Source organism: Daphnia pulex, chromosome 7 (assembly GCF_021134715.1).
Source record: "Daphnia pulex isolate KAP4 chromosome 7, ASM2113471v1".
Classification (NCBI taxonomy): Eukaryota; Metazoa; Arthropoda; class Branchiopoda; order Diplostraca; family Daphniidae; genus Daphnia; species Daphnia pulex.
Genome location: NC_060023.1, coordinates 1,615,175 through 1,633,509, shown reverse-complemented (window position 1 = coordinate 1,633,509; position 18,335 = coordinate 1,615,175). Strand labels below are relative to the sequence as shown.

The window sequence follows — 18,335 nt, the reverse complement described above, 5'->3', positions numbered from 1 at the left end:
AGGAGCTTCGCTAGAGTTGGTCCGCGTGTCAATGACTTGGTGGTGGATTTTTTTTAACCAGTTTTGCTCGTGCGCATACTGTTAGGTCGTGTAGAGGACCCACGTTTCTTCAACCGCGTTGCGACTAAATCGACTGTGTCACAGCTGACGGGAGTTTGTGTACTTGGGCCTGGTGTTTGGTTGGAACGGTTCCGACCTGATGACTTGTGTGTCGTTTTTTTGGCTTAATATTTGGCTATCAAAAGATGAGCCCCCCAGGCAAGTAGCTTCACTTTCTTACAAAGGTTCAACAGTCCCTTTTTTTATGTTGCGTAGGATAAAATTTTGATTTTGAATTGGAAATTGCAGCGGGTGAAAATCACGATATCGCTTAATCAGCATTCCGAATCAAGGAAGAAATGTTGTTTATGCGACGGGATAAAGTTTCGACTTTTGAATGGAAATTGCTGGCCAAAATCGCATTCCAAAATCGAGGAGAGGAATATTGTTTATGCCGTCTGGCGCTTTAATTTATTCTTGATTGTTGGCTGAGATTGAAGCGATTTGCTTCGCTCTCTCGCCAAGTTCCGCTTATTACTTGGAAAGGATCCAACCGTGAATTTACCAAGTCGAAATTAATCGACAAAACCGCAGCATTTGTAATAGAATTAATGACAGTGTCTTCAGTACATTGTACATTGTCCTAGTGAGGAAAGCTTTTGTAATCTTTTGTATTAATTTTTTTAATTTTCACATTTGGGATTCTTTAGGTGCAAGGAACACAAACCTATTTATACTATCTAGGATATTAACGCCGTTACGAGAGTTAAGTTTTCTAAGTTTTCTTCTAGGCGAAAAAAATTTAATCCAGCCTGCCATACAGTTCTTTAAAGTAAGCAAGTATGTTTCCTCAAGATTTTTAAAGAAGTTTAACAAGTCGGTTTATTATCAGGCCCTTTGGCACATGTAGGCTATTTTTTGGAACCATTTAGGCTTACTCGGCCATCACTTCCTTTAGAATAGCCGCTTCATATCATATCATATTGGGGTAAATTATTTGAATACATTCAAGATGTACATATTTTAAAAATCGAAAAATACTGCAGTAGTACTTGTACGTGTCGTTTGTGGCGCTGCTAAAAAAGCAGACGAATTCAAAAGTGTCATAGCATAGTATGTTTTTGTTCAACACAACGTTCTTGATTATAATTTACTTTGGACAATTAATTAGTCTATCTTATTTAATTCATATCAATGGTGAGCCGGACTAGTTTTATGGTGTTATACTTAATAACGACATCATACTGTTTCACGTGATTTTTTTGTGTTATTTTCGGGAAATAGTATAGATGAGCGCCACGTGTTTCATTTTGCATTACTTGATGGGAAAAGTTCAGTTAATGCCAGCTAACTTCAAACTTTTCCCTTTGACAACTGTTTTATCAATTTCCAGAAGTCCCTGATAAGAAATGGCTTACCACACCTACAGTACTGTGTTAGTGGTATCTTTTCTTTAAGGTACTGCAACAGCTAACAAGCTTTTAACTCCAGAAACTGTTTGAATAGTCCTATTTATTTGCTATTTCAATAATTGTCAACTGATTTTCTTAATATATTTTGTAGCAAAGAATCGGATTTCACATTCCTCGTGTTGCACTGCAGAGCGAATTCATTCTATTGAACCCAAAACACTTGGACTTGGACTGAGGCCTCTGATCATTTGAAAATGTGTAAATATTTGTAAGCAATGAAGAAGCCTTTTTTTTTAGCTAGAAGGATAATTGACTCCATATGAAATGCACCTTTGATGTCAAATCTGTGGTGTGTGTTATTTTTCCCTCGATCGCCGCTCGAAATGGGGGAAATCGGGACCTCCCTCAACTTCGTTAAGGGCATGTTTTTTTTGTTTTTTTAAGACAATTTGGTTTGACATGCCAACAACGATTCCCTTTTCTGAACTTCCTCTTAACCCCTTCTTCCTGCCCACTGTCAGCCATCCCTGTACCGGTGGCGGTGGGTGCTCAAATCTACTTGATTGAAGCCCTTTAACTCCATCCTCTTTCTCCCAACTGTAACATTTCCTTGCATGTAACGATTGAATTTCATTTCAAGCCAACGTATTTAAATTATTTATGAATTTTCTTTATTAAGGGGAAGCCAAAACGTTTCTGACGTGTGAGTTTCCTTGGCGTTTGAGGGATTCCGACAGCATTATCCCCAATGCCAGAAGGATTATTGAGATTGACAGAATGATTATCCCGGTAAGCAATTCTCCGCCCTACATTCCTAAATAATCCAAATCTTGCTCAAGTATTAACGTTGAACTTAAACTGTCCACAGTTATTACGGAAATTTTACTTAATTTATTTTTATGAAATATTTTTCACAGGGATTTTAAATGGAATTTTTCCATTACAAGTTCCATTACCCAGTTGGTCTTACTTAAAAGTTTTCTAGATCAAGGCGACAGCACCAGTTTTATCAAGAGATCCAACTGCAACTCGTTCTACTCGAGACAGATTTCACCAGGGATTCTTTTCTTAATCGAGAAGGTCGTCCTGAAGAGCGTAGGAGTCTGAGAAATCAATTGTGGTATGGAGGTTTAATTTAAGCTATTTGAAATACCCTAACATTTATTTATGTTCTTGGTTCCACCATGGTGGTTTCAGAATCGTCATCAATTTGGATCATCCGCAAACCGCCGGCTCGTGAAGCATTTCGCCAACACCTTCGACCATCGCCTTACGGTTCGACGCCAACATGGTATGTCTCTATTTAAAGAATAAAACATTTCTTGTAGTTGTGTTAAACCGGATACTGTTCTACAACAGAAGTGTGTTTTTAATTGAGAGTAACAGAATAAAATGTGGTTATTAAGTTGTTGTTTAAAGGTACTGGCTTCATGGCATGGAGAGAAAACATTTCAGGTTAAATGTTCTATAAATTTAAACGTTAAAGTTAAATTTTAAAAAGTGCCAATAGATCAAGTTAGTTTATACCCCTTGATTTGATAATTTTTCCTTATGCCAGCATAATTTTAACAAACAGCCAATTTGAACTCGTATATTCTTTTCCCGTTTGAGTTACAAGTCAGTTAGTGAAACATGGACCTCGAATGTCTTTATGATTCAATTGAATTTGAGGATTCAATCGAATATGAAATCTCAATTACTAGAGAACTTGCAACTTGCTCAATTTGTCCATCATGACTGCTCTCTCACTGAGTCTGCCTTCAAAACAGTTTTGAGCAGGATTCGCCAATGAAGTCCAGTTTGTTCCGATACCTTTTCATTCTCGATGCCCAGGATGGACTTACCAAGGTCGGACGAAACACTGAATGGCATTTCTTTTCTTTATTTTAGGCAGCGTATTATTGCGAATGGACGTCAGGCCCTGTTATTTCTCCCTATTCCCAAGAATACTAGGTGCTCTGGAAGGAAATTGATCCTGCACAAGAAGTGACAAGCAGAATAACTGAAGTAAAGACCTTTACTTAATCAACGTGGATATACTTCTACTTGCGGGCGTCAACTTGTAACGTTGCCTTAATAATTGTAAGTAATCCATAAGCTCCTTTCCAAATAACTTGCTCAAGTTCATAGAAATCATCTTTGGTCGAATTTTGATCGACTGTGTTACAAAAGCTTTTAAAATAGGGGTACTTATAGAAAGTGAATTTTATCAGGGAATTGGGACGAATTCATTGATAATTCAGTTCCTTCGTTTATTTTATTGCGTTTTATGGCACTGTTATTTTTTCGTTTTATGTTTTAATCTGTGTTGCTTTTCCCCTACCGTCGTCATTAAGTTTTGCTAAATGAAGTAATGCCGAAGAAAAAAGTTGTAGGGACAAGAGAGAGGTTAGAAAAGAAGAAAGTTTGTATGTAATCATTTAAATGTTATGAATCATGAGAATGATTGAGGCACCAAGGTCCGAATTATTAATTCCCCTGTCGTCAGGAAACAGTAGATACATTTTCAACTTGTTCTTCAGATACTCCCGTAAGATGACCTACTTGATAGACTTTCTAGTAAAAGTGACGTACGTACAAGGTGATTCAATACAATTTACTGGATTGGAGTCATTCATTCAAATGGAAGTGATAGTCCCGCTTTGGGCGTGGTTTGATGAGATATGGAATCCCACGACTTGCGACACTGACCGGATTTTGAATAAGCTATTGCCTATTGGCTTTATAGCTCTTAGCAACATACTGTAGCTAGTAGAAGGATGTATTTCATTTTCAAATGCCCCTTGAATTTTGGGTGCGCCTAAATTCTACTCGTTAAGACGCGTTATGAGAACATTAGAATTTAATTTAGGATCTGAAAACTTACCCTAAAATAAGAATGTCTCTGTTAGGCATTGTTTCTAGATGGACTCATCATTTTAGGATTCACAGCCGACCATAAATAACAATACGAAAATAAATAAAAAGGAAAGGTTTATAACGAAATAAGAAAATCCTACCGCCCCCCTCCCCCTTTTTTTTTAATTTATAGTAAAAAGATAAGGAATCGTTCCGTGCCCTGAAGAATACTCTTATTTATTTTTCGATAGTTTGGTATTTTTAGATTACGGTTACCTTTCTGTGTTATGTCTGTGTTATGTAACCGAGTTACACATTTACTTTCGCTCTACACCGATTTAGCCCGAAACGTCCCCTCCCACATTGCCGTTAGCTATCGCTCTTGTTTGCTATAAAATCGCGAACGAATCAGTATTAAAGCATCAGTTATCTAGCTGTTTCAAACAAGTCACCTACTCCTCCAAGATGAAGGTAAAAATCGTAACTTAAGTCATTAAAAAAAAATATATATTTTAGTATACCTTTCTTTTCTATTCATTTGATGTAAAGACTAAATAGATAAAGGCAAAAATATTTATTAGATAAAGACAAGAACTAGGATTTCGGTAAACTAAAGTAATTTCATTCTTAAATTCAGTTCTTCGTCCTCATTGCCCTCTTTGCTGTTGCTGCTGCCAATTCCTATGATGCTCCTAAATACGAGGCTCCTAAATACGAAACCCCAAAGTACGAGGCTCCTAAATACGAAACCCCAAAGTACGAGGCTCCTAAATACGAGGCTCCTAAATACGAGGCTCCTAAATACGAGGCCCCTAAATACGAAGCCACAAAGTACGAGGCTCCTAAATACGAAGTCCCAAAGTACGAGGCCCCTAAATACGAAACCCCAAAGTACGAGGCTCCTAAATACGAAGCCCCAAAGTACGAGGCCCCTAAATACGAAGCCCCAAAGTACGAGGCTCCTAAATACGAGGCTCCCAAATACGAGGCCCCTAAATACGAAGAAGTCACATACGTAAGTAAAATTCAATTAAATGACTCAGATGGCATTAGTTAATTTTCATCCATTAAAAAACATTTTCAGGCCGCTCAACCCTACAGCTTCGGATACGATGTCCAGGATAAAGAATCTTACAATGACTTTGAGCATAACGAGAAATCTGACTACAACGTTGTCACCGGATCTTACCGTGTGGTTCTCCCCGACAGCCGCGTCCAGATCGTCACCTACAAGGCTGACGCCAACGGATACACCGCTGACGTGAAATACGAAGGTGAAGCCAAGTACCCCGAATACGTGGAGCCCCAATCCAAAGCTTCTGCTTCCTACGCCGCTCCTGCCTACCAGGCTCCCGAATACCAGAAACCGGCCTACGTCGCTCCCGCCTACACTACTCCAGCCTATACTACACCTGCCTATACTACCCCTGCCTACAAAGAGCCAGAGTACACTACTCCAGCCTACACTACTCCAGCATACAGCACTCCATCCTACAGCACTAAGGTCTACAAAACTCCAGCGTACAAAACTCCCACTGCCTCCCCTAAATACTAATTTCCAACAATACCATTGTCTTAATTCTGGAATTATTATTTAAAAAATAAACTCGTCAAACAATTTCACCCTCGTGATATCTGATCAGATTTAGTGTCAACCTGAGAGCGTATCTTACTTTCAGTAGTTCCGGTACACAATTCAAATTGATTGCCGATTGTGAACACTAGATGGTGATTGATATTGTTTATATTCATGGAAAACTAATGGTAAAGTCGAGTAAAGTTTGACTCTTATGTTCGAGTTTCGTTGTTTTTACCGTTTTTTTACGAACCCAAGGTTGTTTATAGTAAATTTGAGAGGATGAATCATGCTGACAGCAGTTCCGGTGATTTATTTAGATTTCTTATTTAGAATTTTGGAGAAAGCGAAGGAAATGAAGGGACAGCAAGCACAGTACTGGTTCTGAACACTGTGTGATGAAAATATTTGTAGAGGAAAAGAAACATATTGAACACATTCCAGAATTCCATATAAAATGAAGGATTATATTCAATGCTACAATGTTTTATTTAGAAATTACTATTTGCTAAGTTGAGATACTAATCCTCAAGTTTCATTAAGTGGTGATGTATCAACCTCTATTGGTAAGCTTATTTACCTTTAATTTTGCAGTGATGGTTAACATGTTAAACTCTCGAATTCTCTTGTTATTATTCCTCAGCCTAATGGCCTAAAGAGTGGCAGAGAAGAAACTAAAATCCAATGTCAGCGCATAGACTGGTCAGCGGTTGAACAGCATTTCAAAAAATGTTTCATTTGTTTTATTCATTGGATGCAATTTTTTATCTAATCTAGACTATAGACTTCATCAGGAATTAGGATATTGTGACATGTAGTAAGTTTTTAACATTTTTGTATTTTTTGAGAACTTATTTTTATTGAACGAGAAAAGAGGTTTCTAACAAAGCTCAGCTGTGTGCACATCATGAAAAGAATTTAGATTGATCATGCGTTTGAAGAAACGAGTCAAATGACTCAGATGTCAATTGGTATAAAGCGAGTTTTAAGCCACAACCATTTGGTATTCATTTTGATGTATTCATTCTGATGTATTAATTTTGATATTGGTTGTTGTAGACCCATCCCCAGCGACGTCAACCTGCAGAAAGAAAGGCCAGTTTTCCTTCAATCGAAGGTCATGGAGATCATTACGTGTCATGCAATGGTGAAGAGGTTGGGTAAGAACCGGTGAAAACGACACGTGTTGCACCATTATCAAGCAGGTGCAATAGCCGCAAGGTTTAGGGGGTGAGGGTGAGAAAAAAATCGTATAAAAGGAGAGAGAAAATGCCATAGAAAGCAGTCGAGTGAGGATCTCCGACACGGCAACAACTGCTCTCTTCGTCGTAATATCAGTTCGCAATCATGGGTAAGTATTCAATTTAATATCGAGCCGTGAATCAATTCTATTTTGTTTTTAGTTGTACATGACCAGTTATATTCAAAAACTAATTTACAAATCGTTGATTGTTTAGTTGATAATGGCGTTGGGTTGCTGTTGGGTGTTGTATCGTTGATGCCGAGCCCGAAAGAGAGAAGGCGATGGAAATCAATCGAGTGAGCATCTCTGACACGGCAACTGCACTCTTGGTGTTATTACCAGTTCTCAATCAGAGGTAAATATTTTGTATTTTTAAATGGAGTTTTATATCAATTTCTATTTCCTTTCTATGCATTAATAATATGCCCGATTTTATTGAATATTGTTTAGTAAACTATGCCGTCGGGCTGCACTACACACTACAACAGATGCTGTTCCAAGCTACTAAACCGAAGCCTCGAAGTATAATTCTTCCCCGAGCTACGCTACCAAAGCACACAGGGGCTACACCAACGAGTCTCCCAAGTACTACACAACTACGTATGCTGCTCCAGCCTACTACACCAAGGCTCCCAAGTACTACTCTGCTCCCAGCTACTACACCGAGGTATCTGAGTATTAACCTCGTGTTGAAGAATCTAGTCAAGTTATTTGACGCAAGTTGCTTAATGTGAAAATTTCTTACATTTAGCCAAAAGTAACGGACTGAAGGTGCTCAAAGATTTTGCTGAGGACGGTAGCAGGTCGAGTCCTCCCTAAATGAGCGAATGGACAACCGAGAAGTTGAATGCGGAAAGTGTTAATGCGTTGCCCAAAGCTAATGTTGAGGGTGCAAGCTTGGAAGACAACAAGGTTCCATTGATCTTTAACAATGGTCGAAAGGTAAACAGTTATTTCAATACATGTTTTGTTAGCGATGTTAATTAAAATCGAAAAATTATTTCATCAGGTTTAAACTGACCATGTTGTCGTTGCTGTCGGTTTGAACGCAAACACGGATTGGCTGTCGCTTCTGGTTTGGAAATCGATTCCAATTTTGGCGGTTATCGAGTCAATGCTGAGCTTGAAGCAGATCAAACGTCTGGTTGGTAAGAATCCTTGAACATTTTTCATTTCATATTAATTTTAATACAGTTTGTGATAAAACTTAATCAACATTGACTGCTCTGATATTGCTAGATAGTATATGAAGTTTTTCTAAAGTAATTTTACACCTTTGGTGGTAAATTTTGATTCTTATTTTTGGTTTTGGACTTTATTTTTGTATTAAGCTAGAGATGCTGCCTGCTTTTATGATATCAAATTGGATCGTCGTCGTGTGGAACATCATGACCATGCTGTCGTATCGTTGGCATGGATTGCCAGGCTGTGTTATTGATTGGCTAGAGTGCATATGATTGGCAATGCATGCATTCAAAATGGGTGAAGGACTGCAGCGCAATATTTGTCACTATCTGCACTCTTTGTCGTATTTTCAGTACGCAATCATGGGTAAATATTCTATTACGTAGAGTTTTGTATCAACTTATTTTTTTTCTCAGTTTTAATATGCCAGTTATTGAATCTAAATGTTCTAATAGTTTACCATCTAGTTAACTATGGTGTCCTGCTGCTGTATGTTGTATCGTTGATGGCTGGGTCAACCATTGGTGTACCGATGTCTCCTGGGTATGGCGGATACCAAGCCGCAACGTCGCCGCTTTCCTACACAACAACATACGCAACAACCGGTTACCACACCACCAAGGCTGCAGAATATTACACCACAACCTATGATGCCCCGAACTACTACATCGAAGCCCTGAAGTATAACTCTGCCCCGAGTTGCCTCAACAAAGAGGCGGAGTACTACACCACCAAGGCAGCGGAGTACTACACCACCAAGGCAGCGGAGTACTACACCACCAAGGCAGCGGAGTACTACACCACCAAGGCAGCGGAGTACTACACCACCAAGGCAGCGGAGTACTACACCACCAAGGCAGCGGAGTACTACACCACCAAGGCAGCGGAGTACTACACCACCAAGGCAGCGGAGTACTACACCACCAAGGCAGCGGAGTACTACACCACCAAGGCAGCGGAGTACTACACCACCACGTATGCTGTCCCAGCCTTTTACACCGAGGTTTCCAACTACTACTGTGCCTATCTACTACACCGAAGCTCCAGCTTATTATACCGCCAAAGCGGTAGAGTACTACACCGAAGCGCCCAAATTCTATCTGCCCGAGCTACGAAACTTCAACTGAGGCGGCCCAGTATTACGTAGCTCCTACTTACTACACAGTGGATGGTCCTTAATACTACGTTGGACCGAAATACTACTCTGAGTCTCCAGTTTACTACACCACAACCTACGCTACCCCTAGCTATTAAACCGAAGCCGCCAAGTCCTACACCGAAAAGGCCGAATATTACCCAATGACGTATGCTGCCCAAGTTTACTACACAGAGGAACCCAAGTTTAACTCTGCTCCAACCAACATCAAACAGAGGATCCGTTTTACTACACCACCAAGGCTCCTGAGTATCACAATGCAACCTACGCTGGTCCCAGCTACTACTCTGATCCAAAATATTACTCTGCCCCGAGTTACTACACCACTAAAGCATTTGGATATTAAACCCCGACCTACGCTTTTTCAGTTTACGAGAGAAAGTCTCCTAAATACTAGCCGAAATTTCAGTTTGATTTAATTGTGTTCAGATCATACTAGTCACTGGTATTGTGGTTGTTCTTAAATGAGAAAATAAATATTTTAATGACGGTAATCTTCAATCATGTAAGACTTCTCTTTACACCTCCAAGCCATTGCGATGGGACTTAATTTCAAATCTGGTGGAGGTGACTTGCTCTAGTCGCTCGCATTCGGAAACTTTCTGGTAATTGGAAAAACTCCATTTTCAGGTTTAATTACGAAAGACTGTTACAAGTTTACTCTAAATTTGTGAAGTTTGTATTTTCAACTCAAGTTACTTGACAAAGTAAATCTAAAACTTCAAAGTTGTAAGACAAAACATTAAAAGGAATTGCTTTTGTTATCCCACCTCCACCCACAATTCCACCACATTTTACAATCACATACATACATATATACATACACTTAAGTTAACCCGTTGGCTGCCACGCCATACAACCCGTAGGTTGCTCTCTACTACTCTACGCGCCACGTCTGAAGGATCCGTGACCAAAGTGGGACTTGCCATTGCTGACAAGTCCGGGCTGACACGGTGACAGGAGAATCCATCACCGCATCGACAAGGGGGAAGTCCCTATAGTGCATTGCCTTAACAGGCGCCTTGCGGCAAGTTTTGGGCTGGTACGACTTTCCGATCCCGCGGCATGAAAACCACGAGACCGAACAGCGCACGCAGCCCGTGCAAAGGAGCTAGGGGAGAACAAAGGCGTGGCAGACAACGGGTTAACTTACACAAACACAAACATATTACCAACAACAAATGATGATCCACGCTGACGTTTTGGAGATACCGGCGATGTTTTGGTGTCCATCTTCTCGACGTCTCTTCTGCATTACCTGATTAAAGAGAAAACAATTCTTATTTAGTGACATGCCAATAAAAGTTACATAATACAGATAGAAACAATAATACGGTGTTTTAGCTCAAATATTTAAATATGCAATTTTTTTAAGTTTAAATCAAGCTTGCAATGTTGAGAACTGTAAACGGAACAAAGTTCACTTGCTAGTCTTTAAAAAAAATTCCGGAAGTATACCGGAAGTAACCACAGCGCCTCAACCATTGAGCTGTCGTCAGATTAAACCACATATTCGTGATCTCCATGAAATTTGGGGTCGATTAGGTATGATTTAAACGAAATCCAAAATTTGGCCAAAATCGAGAATTTTCCTGAACTATAGTTCAGGAAAATTTTCAAAACCGGAAGTACGAATACGTAAAAAAGATAACATGAACTTTACCCCAAATTTTACGAGGATCAAGAATATGTGGTTCTTTTGTACGTCAGATCAATATTTACTAAACTACTGACAGAAATGAGAAAACCGGAAGTAGAAAAAAAAACTAATTTTTAAAAATCTAACAAGTGAGCTTTGTTGGGGGAATAATTATCGTCAATTATCACTAAATATTTCAACAAAATAACTGCCAATAAATGTTCAAAAACATGTCCAAATTAACTGAAACTGACTGTTTTGACAGGTGAAAATGATCGAAAAGCCATCTAGCGTTAGAAAAAAGAAACGTCTAAGTAAAACACTTCGTTTGCGCGTAAGAAGGGCCCGATTTAGAAATTATTACACAGACACAGAGTTTAAAGCAAGTAGAATATTAGTAGATAATCTACGAAAATAAGAAAATTTTCGGGTACCTGGGCATAATCCCGTGGTGAGTAACTGCAGGTGTGTAACAGCAAAGGGTAGCGACCACTGAAGTGTTCCAACTCGTCGGTGAAGTAAGACAAGTTGTAGCAGCAAAAGCAGTGAAGCTAGATGAGCGTACGTCGGGAAGATAAGGATGGAGCAGAACGTTGCTGGATGTCCCTCTTCCTTCATGGACAAAGGTCAGCATTGGCTTAAGGATCTATTACGTGCTCTGTAAAAAAAATGTAATGCATTAATGAATTGAAAATATAATAGTTAATAAAGCATTTCAATCTTTACCTATACTAAGAAGCACACTGAAGATTTTCATGATAAAAAACCGCAAAAATGGAAATCACAGCAACCAACAGCCTTACTCCTTAGGTTGAGGTAAATTTCCTGATGCTGAAGAAATTGTCGTGAAGTATTGCAGTAGCGTGGTGATAGGTTATATTGACAATTACCTTTATCAAATGGGTGAATGGTGCTGAATTTAGTAAGGCATTTGTGATTTGACGTGGTGTGGTTGGTGTGGTAGCAGTAATGGGGAAATACTTTGTCTCCACACATTTGTATTCCACGATATGTGAGCTTCACACATGAGTTTTAGGCTTTTGACAACATGATGGGTCTATTGGAGGGAAAGCGACTGAGCTCTAAGTCAACTTTTTTGAATGACTGACAGTATGCATCTAAAATTTGAAGAAATAAGTTGGCACAGTATAAAAATAAGGAAATTAGGTCAAGATAAACCTACTTATAATACGAAGTTCAATTTGGTATATGAAATCTCAGGAATATAAGTATTAATTAGCTACAATTTGTTTCGCCCTTTTGGCCTCGTTTCACGACGTAACAACAACAAAGGCGACACTGGCGACATCTAGTAACGAGATATGAATCCAAAGTTGCTTGCAATATTATTAAAAATACCCGAAAATAGAACTCCACCGACAATAGAACCCCAATATTTTATTTAAAATACCCGACAATAGAACTCCAATGCTCGACAGTAGAACTCCACTAAGTGACAATAGAACTCCAATTCCAATAAAAATGAGCTGTGACTTTGCAACCGACTTAGGATTCAAAACTCATTACTAGATGTCGCCAGTGTCGCCTTTGTTGTTGTTACGTCGTGAAACGAGGCCAAAAGGGCGAAACAAATTGTAGCTAATTTATACTTATATTCCTGTGATTTCATATACCAAATTGAACTTCGAATCTTGTGTAGGTTTATCTTACCTATTTACCTTATTTTTATACTGTACTAACTTATTTCTTCAAATTCTAGATGCATACTGTCAGTCATTCTGACAACAAGTTGACTTAGTGCTCAGTCACTTTCCATCCATTATAGGCCCATCATGCTGTCAAAAGCCTAAAACTCATGGTTGGAGCACACATGTAGTGGAATACAAATGTGCCGAGATAAGGTATTTCCCCGTGACTGCTACCAGACCATAACAATTTAGATTTTCTTATAACATAGGTATCCTTGCCCGTGAACCATAGGATCTTTTCTGAATCTCGCAGTTTTGGTGGTGTACCCTGCAACAGCATCTTTGTGGTTATGGATGTGTTTACTCTGTTCAGAAGGCAACCCAGCTAAGAGATAGGTACAGTTTTATTTCTCATAAGTAAATCTATGTCAATTTGTAAATAACGTTGAGAATTTCCTTGTCCCATTCCCACTTACAGTTTCAGAGACATGAAGTGTGTGAAGTGAATAACCTGTCATGTGCAGGCACATGTACCAGATCTGTTTGATGAAAGTCAAAGGCCTTACTAAATTCATCACCCAAATGATAAAGGTAAGCATCAATACCACCTATCACCCTGCTAATTTACAATACTTCATGACACTTTCTTTAGCATTAGGAAATTTATCTCAACATGTGGAGTAATGCTGTTGCTTGCTGTGAATCCATTTTTACGTTTTTTCATCATAAACATTTCTTTGGTGTGCTTCTTAGAAAAGGTAAAGATTAATGTGCTTTTCTAATTTTTATGTTTTCATTAATGTAACACTTTTTTATACAGAGCAAGCAAGATCCCCACGGATATCCTCGAGCTAATGCTGAATTTTGTACATGACAGAAGAGGGACTTCCATCATGCTCCATCCTTATCTTCAAGACCTACGCTCATCCAGCTTCACTGCTTCAGTGCTTCTTATGCTGCAAAAAAAACTGTTCTTGCTTCACTGGCGAAGCTGGATCACTTCAGTTGCTGTTACACACCTGCAGTTACTCACCACGGGATTATGCCCAGGTACCCGAAAATTTTCTTATTTTCGTAGATTATCTACTAATATTCTACTTGCTTTAAACTCTGTGTCTGTGTAATAATTTCTAAATCGGGCCCTTCTTACGCGCAAACGAAGTGTTTTACTTAGACGTTTCTTTTTTCTAACGCTAGATGGCTTTTCGATCATTTTCAGCTGTCAAAACAGTCAGTTTCAGTAACTTTGCACATCTCTTTAAACGTTTATCGACCGTTTTTTGTGGTAATTTTGTAGTGATAATTGACGATAACTATTCCCCCAACAAAGCTCACTTGTTAGATTTTTAAAAATGAGTTTTTTTTTCTACTTCCGGTTTTCTCATTTCTGTCAGTAGTTTAGTAAATATTGATCTGACGCACAAAAGAATCACATATTCGTGATCCTCGTAAAATTTGGGGTAAAGTTCATGTTGTGTTTTTTACGTACGCGTACTTCCGGTTTTGAAAATTTTCCTGAACTAGTTCAGGAAAATTCTCGATTTTGGCCAAATTTTGGATTTCGTTTAAATCATACCTAATCGACCCCAAATTTCATGGAGATCACGAATATGTGGTTTAATTTGACGACAGCTCAATGGTTGAGGCGCTGTGGTTACTTCCGGTATACTTCCGGATTTTTTTTTAAAGACTAGCAAGTGAGCTTTGTTCTGTTTACAGTTCTCAATATTGCAAGCTTGATTTAAACTTAAAAAAATTGCATATTTAAATCTTTGAGCTAAAAAACCTGATTATTGTTTCTATCTGTATTATGTAACTTTTATTGGCATTTCACTAAATAAGAATTGTTTTCTCTTTAATCAGGTAATGCAGAAGAGACGTCGAGAAGATGGACACCATAACGTCGCCGGTATCTCCAAAGTGTCAGCGCTGATCATCATTTGTTGTTGGTAATATGTTTGTGTTAGTTAACCTGTTGGCTGCCACGCCTTTGTCCTCCCCTAGCTCCTTTGCACGGGCTGCGTGCGCTGTTCGGTCTCGTGGTTTTCATGCCGCGGGATCGGAAAGTCGTACCAGCCCAAAACTTGCCGCAAGGCGCCTGTTAAGGCAATGCACTATAGGGACTTCCCCCTTGTCGATGCGGTGATGGATTCTCCTGTCACCGTGTCAGCCCGGACTTGTCAGCAATGGCAAGTCCCACTTTGGTCACGGATCCTTCAGACGTGGCGCGTAGAGTAGTAGAGAGCAACCTACGGGTTGTATGGCGTGGCAGCCAACGGGTTAACTTAAGTGTATGTATATATGTATGTATGTGATTGTAAAATGTGGTGGAATTGTGGGTGGAGGTGGGACAATAAAGCAATTCTTATCAAGTTTTCTCTTACAACTTTGAAGTTTTACATTTACTTTAAGTAATAGTCAAGTGACTTGAGTTGAAAATACAAACTTCACATATTTAGAGTAAACCCTTAACAGTCTTTCGTAATTTAACCTGAAAATGGAGTTTTTCCAATTACCAGAAAGTTTCCGAATGCAGAGCGACTAGAGCAAGTCACCTCCACCAGATTTGAAATTAAGTCCCATCGCAATGGCTTGGAGGTGTAAAGAGAAGTCTTACATGATTGAAGATTACCGTCATTAAAATATTTATTTTCTCATTTAAGAACAACCACAATACCAGTGACTAGTATGATCTGAACACAATTAAATCAAACTGAAATTTCGGCTAGTATTTAGGAGACTTTCTCTCGTAAACTGAAAAAGCGTAGGTCGGGGTTTAATATCCAAATGCTTTAGTGGTGTAGTAACTCGGGGCAGAGTAATATTTTGGATCAGAGTAGTAGCTGGGACCAGCGTAGGTTGCATTGTGATACTCAGGAGCCTTGGTGGTGTAGTAAAACGGATCCTCTGTTTGATGTTGGTTGGAGCAGAGTTAAACTTGGGTTCCTCTGTGTAGTAAACTTGGGCAGCATACGTCATTGGGTAATATTCGGCCTTTTCGGTGTAGGACTTGGCGGCTTCGGTTTAATAGCTAGGGGTAGCGTAGGTTGTGGTGTAGTAAACTGGAGACTCAGAGTAGTATTTCGGTCCAACGTAGTATTAAGGACCATCCACTGTGTAGTAAGTAGGAGCTACGTAATACTGGGCCGCCTCAGTTGAAGTTTCGTAGCTCGGGCAGATAGAATTTGGGCGCTTCGGTGTAGTACTCTACCGCTTTGGCGGTATAATAAGCTGGAGCTTCGGTGTAGTAGATAGGCACAGTAGTAGTTGGAAACCTCGGTGTAAAAGGCTGGGACAGCATACGTGGTGGTGTAGTACTCCGCTGCCTTGGTGGTGTAGTACTCCGCTGCCTTGGTGGTGTAGTACTCCGCTGCCTTGGTGGTGTAGTACTCCGCCTCTTTGTTGAGGCAACTCGGGGCAGAGTTATACTTCAGGGCTTCGATGTAGTAGTTCGGGGCATCATAGGTTGTGGTGTAATATTCTGCAGCCTTGGTGGTGTGGTAACCGGTTGTTGCGTATGTTGTTGTGTAGGAAAGCGGCGACGTTGCGGCTTGGTATCCGCCATACCCAGGAGACATCGGTACACCAATGGTTGACCCAGCCATCAACGATACAACATACAGCAGCAGGACACCATAGTTAACTAGATGGTAAACTATTAGAACATTTAGATTCAATAACTGGCATATTAAAACTGAGAAAAAAAATAAGTTGATACAAAACTCTACGTAATAGAATATTTACCCATGATTGCGTACTGAAAATACGACAAAGAGTGCAGATAGTGACAAATATTGCGCTGCAGTCCTTCACCCATTTTGAATGCATGCATTGCCAATCATATGCACTCTAGCCAATCAATAACACAGCCTGGCAATCCATGCCAACGATACGACAGCATGGTCATGATGTTCCACACGACGACGATCCAATTTGATATCATAAAAGCAGGCAGCATCTCTAGCTTAATACAAAAATAAAGTCCAAAACCAAAATAAGAATCAAAATTTACCACCAAAGGTGTAAAATTACTTTAGAAAAACTTCATATACTATCTAGCAATATCAGAGCAGTCAATGTTGATTAAGTTTTATCACAAACTGTATTAAAATTAATATGAAATGAAAAATGTTCAAGGATTCTTACCAACCAGACGTTTGATCTGCTTCAAGCTCAGCATTGACTCGATAACCGCCAAAATTGGAATCGATTTCCAAACCAGAAGCGACAGCCAATCCGTGTTTGCGTTCAAACCGACAGCAACGACAACATGGTCAGTTTAAACCTGATGAAATAATTTTTCGATTTTAATTAACATCGCTAACAAAACATGTATTGAAATAACTGTTTACCTTTCGACCATTGTTAAAGATCAATGGAACCTTGTTGTCTTCCAAGCTTGCACCCTCAACATTAGCTTTGGGCAACGCATTAACACTTTCCGCATTCAACTTCTCGGTTGTCCATTCGCTCATTTAGGGAGGACTCGACCTGCTACCGTCCTCAGCAAAATCTTTGAGCACCTTCAGTCCGTTACTTTTGGCTAAATGTAAGAAATTTTCACATTAAGCAACTTGCGTCAAATAACTTGACTAGATTCTTCAACACGAGGTTAATACTCAGATACCTCGGTGTAGTAGCTGGGAGCAGAGTAGTACTTGGGAGCCTTGGTGTAGTAGGCTGGAGCAGCATACGTAGTTGTGTAGTACTTGGGAGACTCGTTGGTGTAGCACCTGTGTGCTTTGGTAGCGTAGCTCGGGGAAGAATTATACTTCGAGGCTTCGGTTTAGTAGCTTGGAACAGCATCTGTTGTAGTGTGTAGTGCAGCCCGACGGCATAGTTTACTAGACAATATTCAATAAAATCGGGCATATTATTAATGCATAGAAAGGAAATAGAAATTGATATAAAACTCCATTTAAAAATACAAAATATTTACCTCTGATTGAGAACTGGTAATAACACCAAGAGTGCAGTTGCCGTGTCAGAGATGCTCACTCGATTGATTTCCATCGCCTTCTCTCTTTCGGGCTCGGCATCAACGATACAACACCCAACAGCAACCCAACGCCATTATCAACTAAACAATCAACGATTTGTAAATTAGTTTTTGAATATAACTGGTCATGTACAACTAAAAACAAAATAGAATTGATTCACGGCTCGATATTAAATTGAATACTTACCCATGATTGCGAACTGATATTACGACGAAGAGAGCAGTTGTTGCCGTGTCGGAGATCCTCACTCGACTGCTTTCTATGGCATTTTCTCTCTCCTTTTATACGATTTTTTTCTCACCCTCACCCCCTAAACCTTGCGGCTATTGCACCTGCTTGATAATGGTGCAACACGTGTCGTTTTCACCGGTTCTTACCCAACCTCTTCACCATTGCATGACACGTAATGATCTCCATGACCTTCGATTGAAGGAAAACTGGCCTTTCCTTCTGCAGGTTGACGTTGTTGGGGATGGGTCTACAACAACCAAATATTAAAAACAAAACAAAATGGATGTAACACGTCTCGTTCTCACCCAACCTCTTACACCACTGCATGCCAAGTTTTACGTAATGATCTCCGTGACCTTCGATTGAA

At 39.6% G+C, this 18,335-nt stretch overlaps 1 protein-coding gene and 4 long non-coding RNA genes across 7 annotated transcripts; 3 read left to right on the top strand and 2 right to left on the bottom strand.

The window, feature by feature from the left end:
• Positions 1-4,640: 4,640 nt before the first annotated feature.
• On the top strand, positions 4,641-5,912 carry LOC124197211 (repetitive proline-rich cell wall protein 1-like). Its single transcript, XM_046592530.1, has 3 exons — positions 4,641-4,760; positions 4,927-5,304; positions 5,374-5,912. The coding sequence occupies exons 1-3, from the start codon at positions 4,755-4,757 to the stop codon at positions 5,842-5,844; spliced, it is 855 nt and encodes a 284-aa protein (XP_046448486.1). The 5' UTR covers positions 4,641-4,754; the 3' UTR covers positions 5,845-5,912.
• Positions 5,913-6,100: 188 nt separating this feature from the next.
• LOC124197212 lies at positions 6,101-9,943 on the top strand. 2 transcript variants are annotated; one of them, XR_006876055.1, is made up of 8 exons: positions 6,101-6,431; positions 6,509-7,216; positions 7,323-7,463; positions 7,559-7,775; positions 7,860-8,050; positions 8,118-8,256; positions 8,440-8,659; positions 8,761-9,943. It is a non-coding gene; the product is annotated as an uncharacterized LOC124197212 (long non-coding RNA). The 2 variants fall into 2 exon arrangements; XR_006876056.1 differs by lacking the exon at positions 6,101-6,431 and having other exon boundaries at positions 6,553-6,567; positions 6,643-7,216.
• Positions 9,944-11,860: 1,917 nt separating this feature from the next.
• Positions 11,861-12,506, bottom strand: LOC124197204. The gene is made up of 3 exons (XR_006876051.1): positions 12,272-12,506; positions 11,979-12,206; positions 11,861-11,919 (listed from the first exon to the last, which is right to left on the bottom strand). It is a non-coding gene; the product is annotated as an uncharacterized LOC124197204 (long non-coding RNA).
• Positions 12,507-12,894: 388 nt separating this feature from the next.
• Positions 12,895-13,417, top strand: LOC124197203. The gene is made up of 3 exons (XR_006876049.1): positions 12,895-13,133; positions 13,216-13,328; positions 13,390-13,417. It is a non-coding gene; the product is annotated as an uncharacterized LOC124197203 (long non-coding RNA).
• Positions 13,418-15,365: 1,948 nt separating this feature from the next.
• Positions 15,366-18,295, bottom strand: LOC124197202. 2 transcript variants are annotated; one of them, XR_006876047.1, is made up of 8 exons: positions 18,274-18,295; positions 17,924-18,215; positions 17,677-17,817; positions 17,365-17,581; positions 17,090-17,280; positions 16,884-17,022; positions 16,482-16,701; positions 15,366-16,380 (listed from the first exon to the last, which is right to left on the bottom strand). It is a non-coding gene; the product is annotated as an uncharacterized LOC124197202 (long non-coding RNA). The 2 variants fall into 2 exon arrangements; XR_006876048.1 differs by having other exon boundaries at positions 18,279-18,294.
• Between the last annotated feature and the right edge of the window lie 40 nt (positions 18,296-18,335).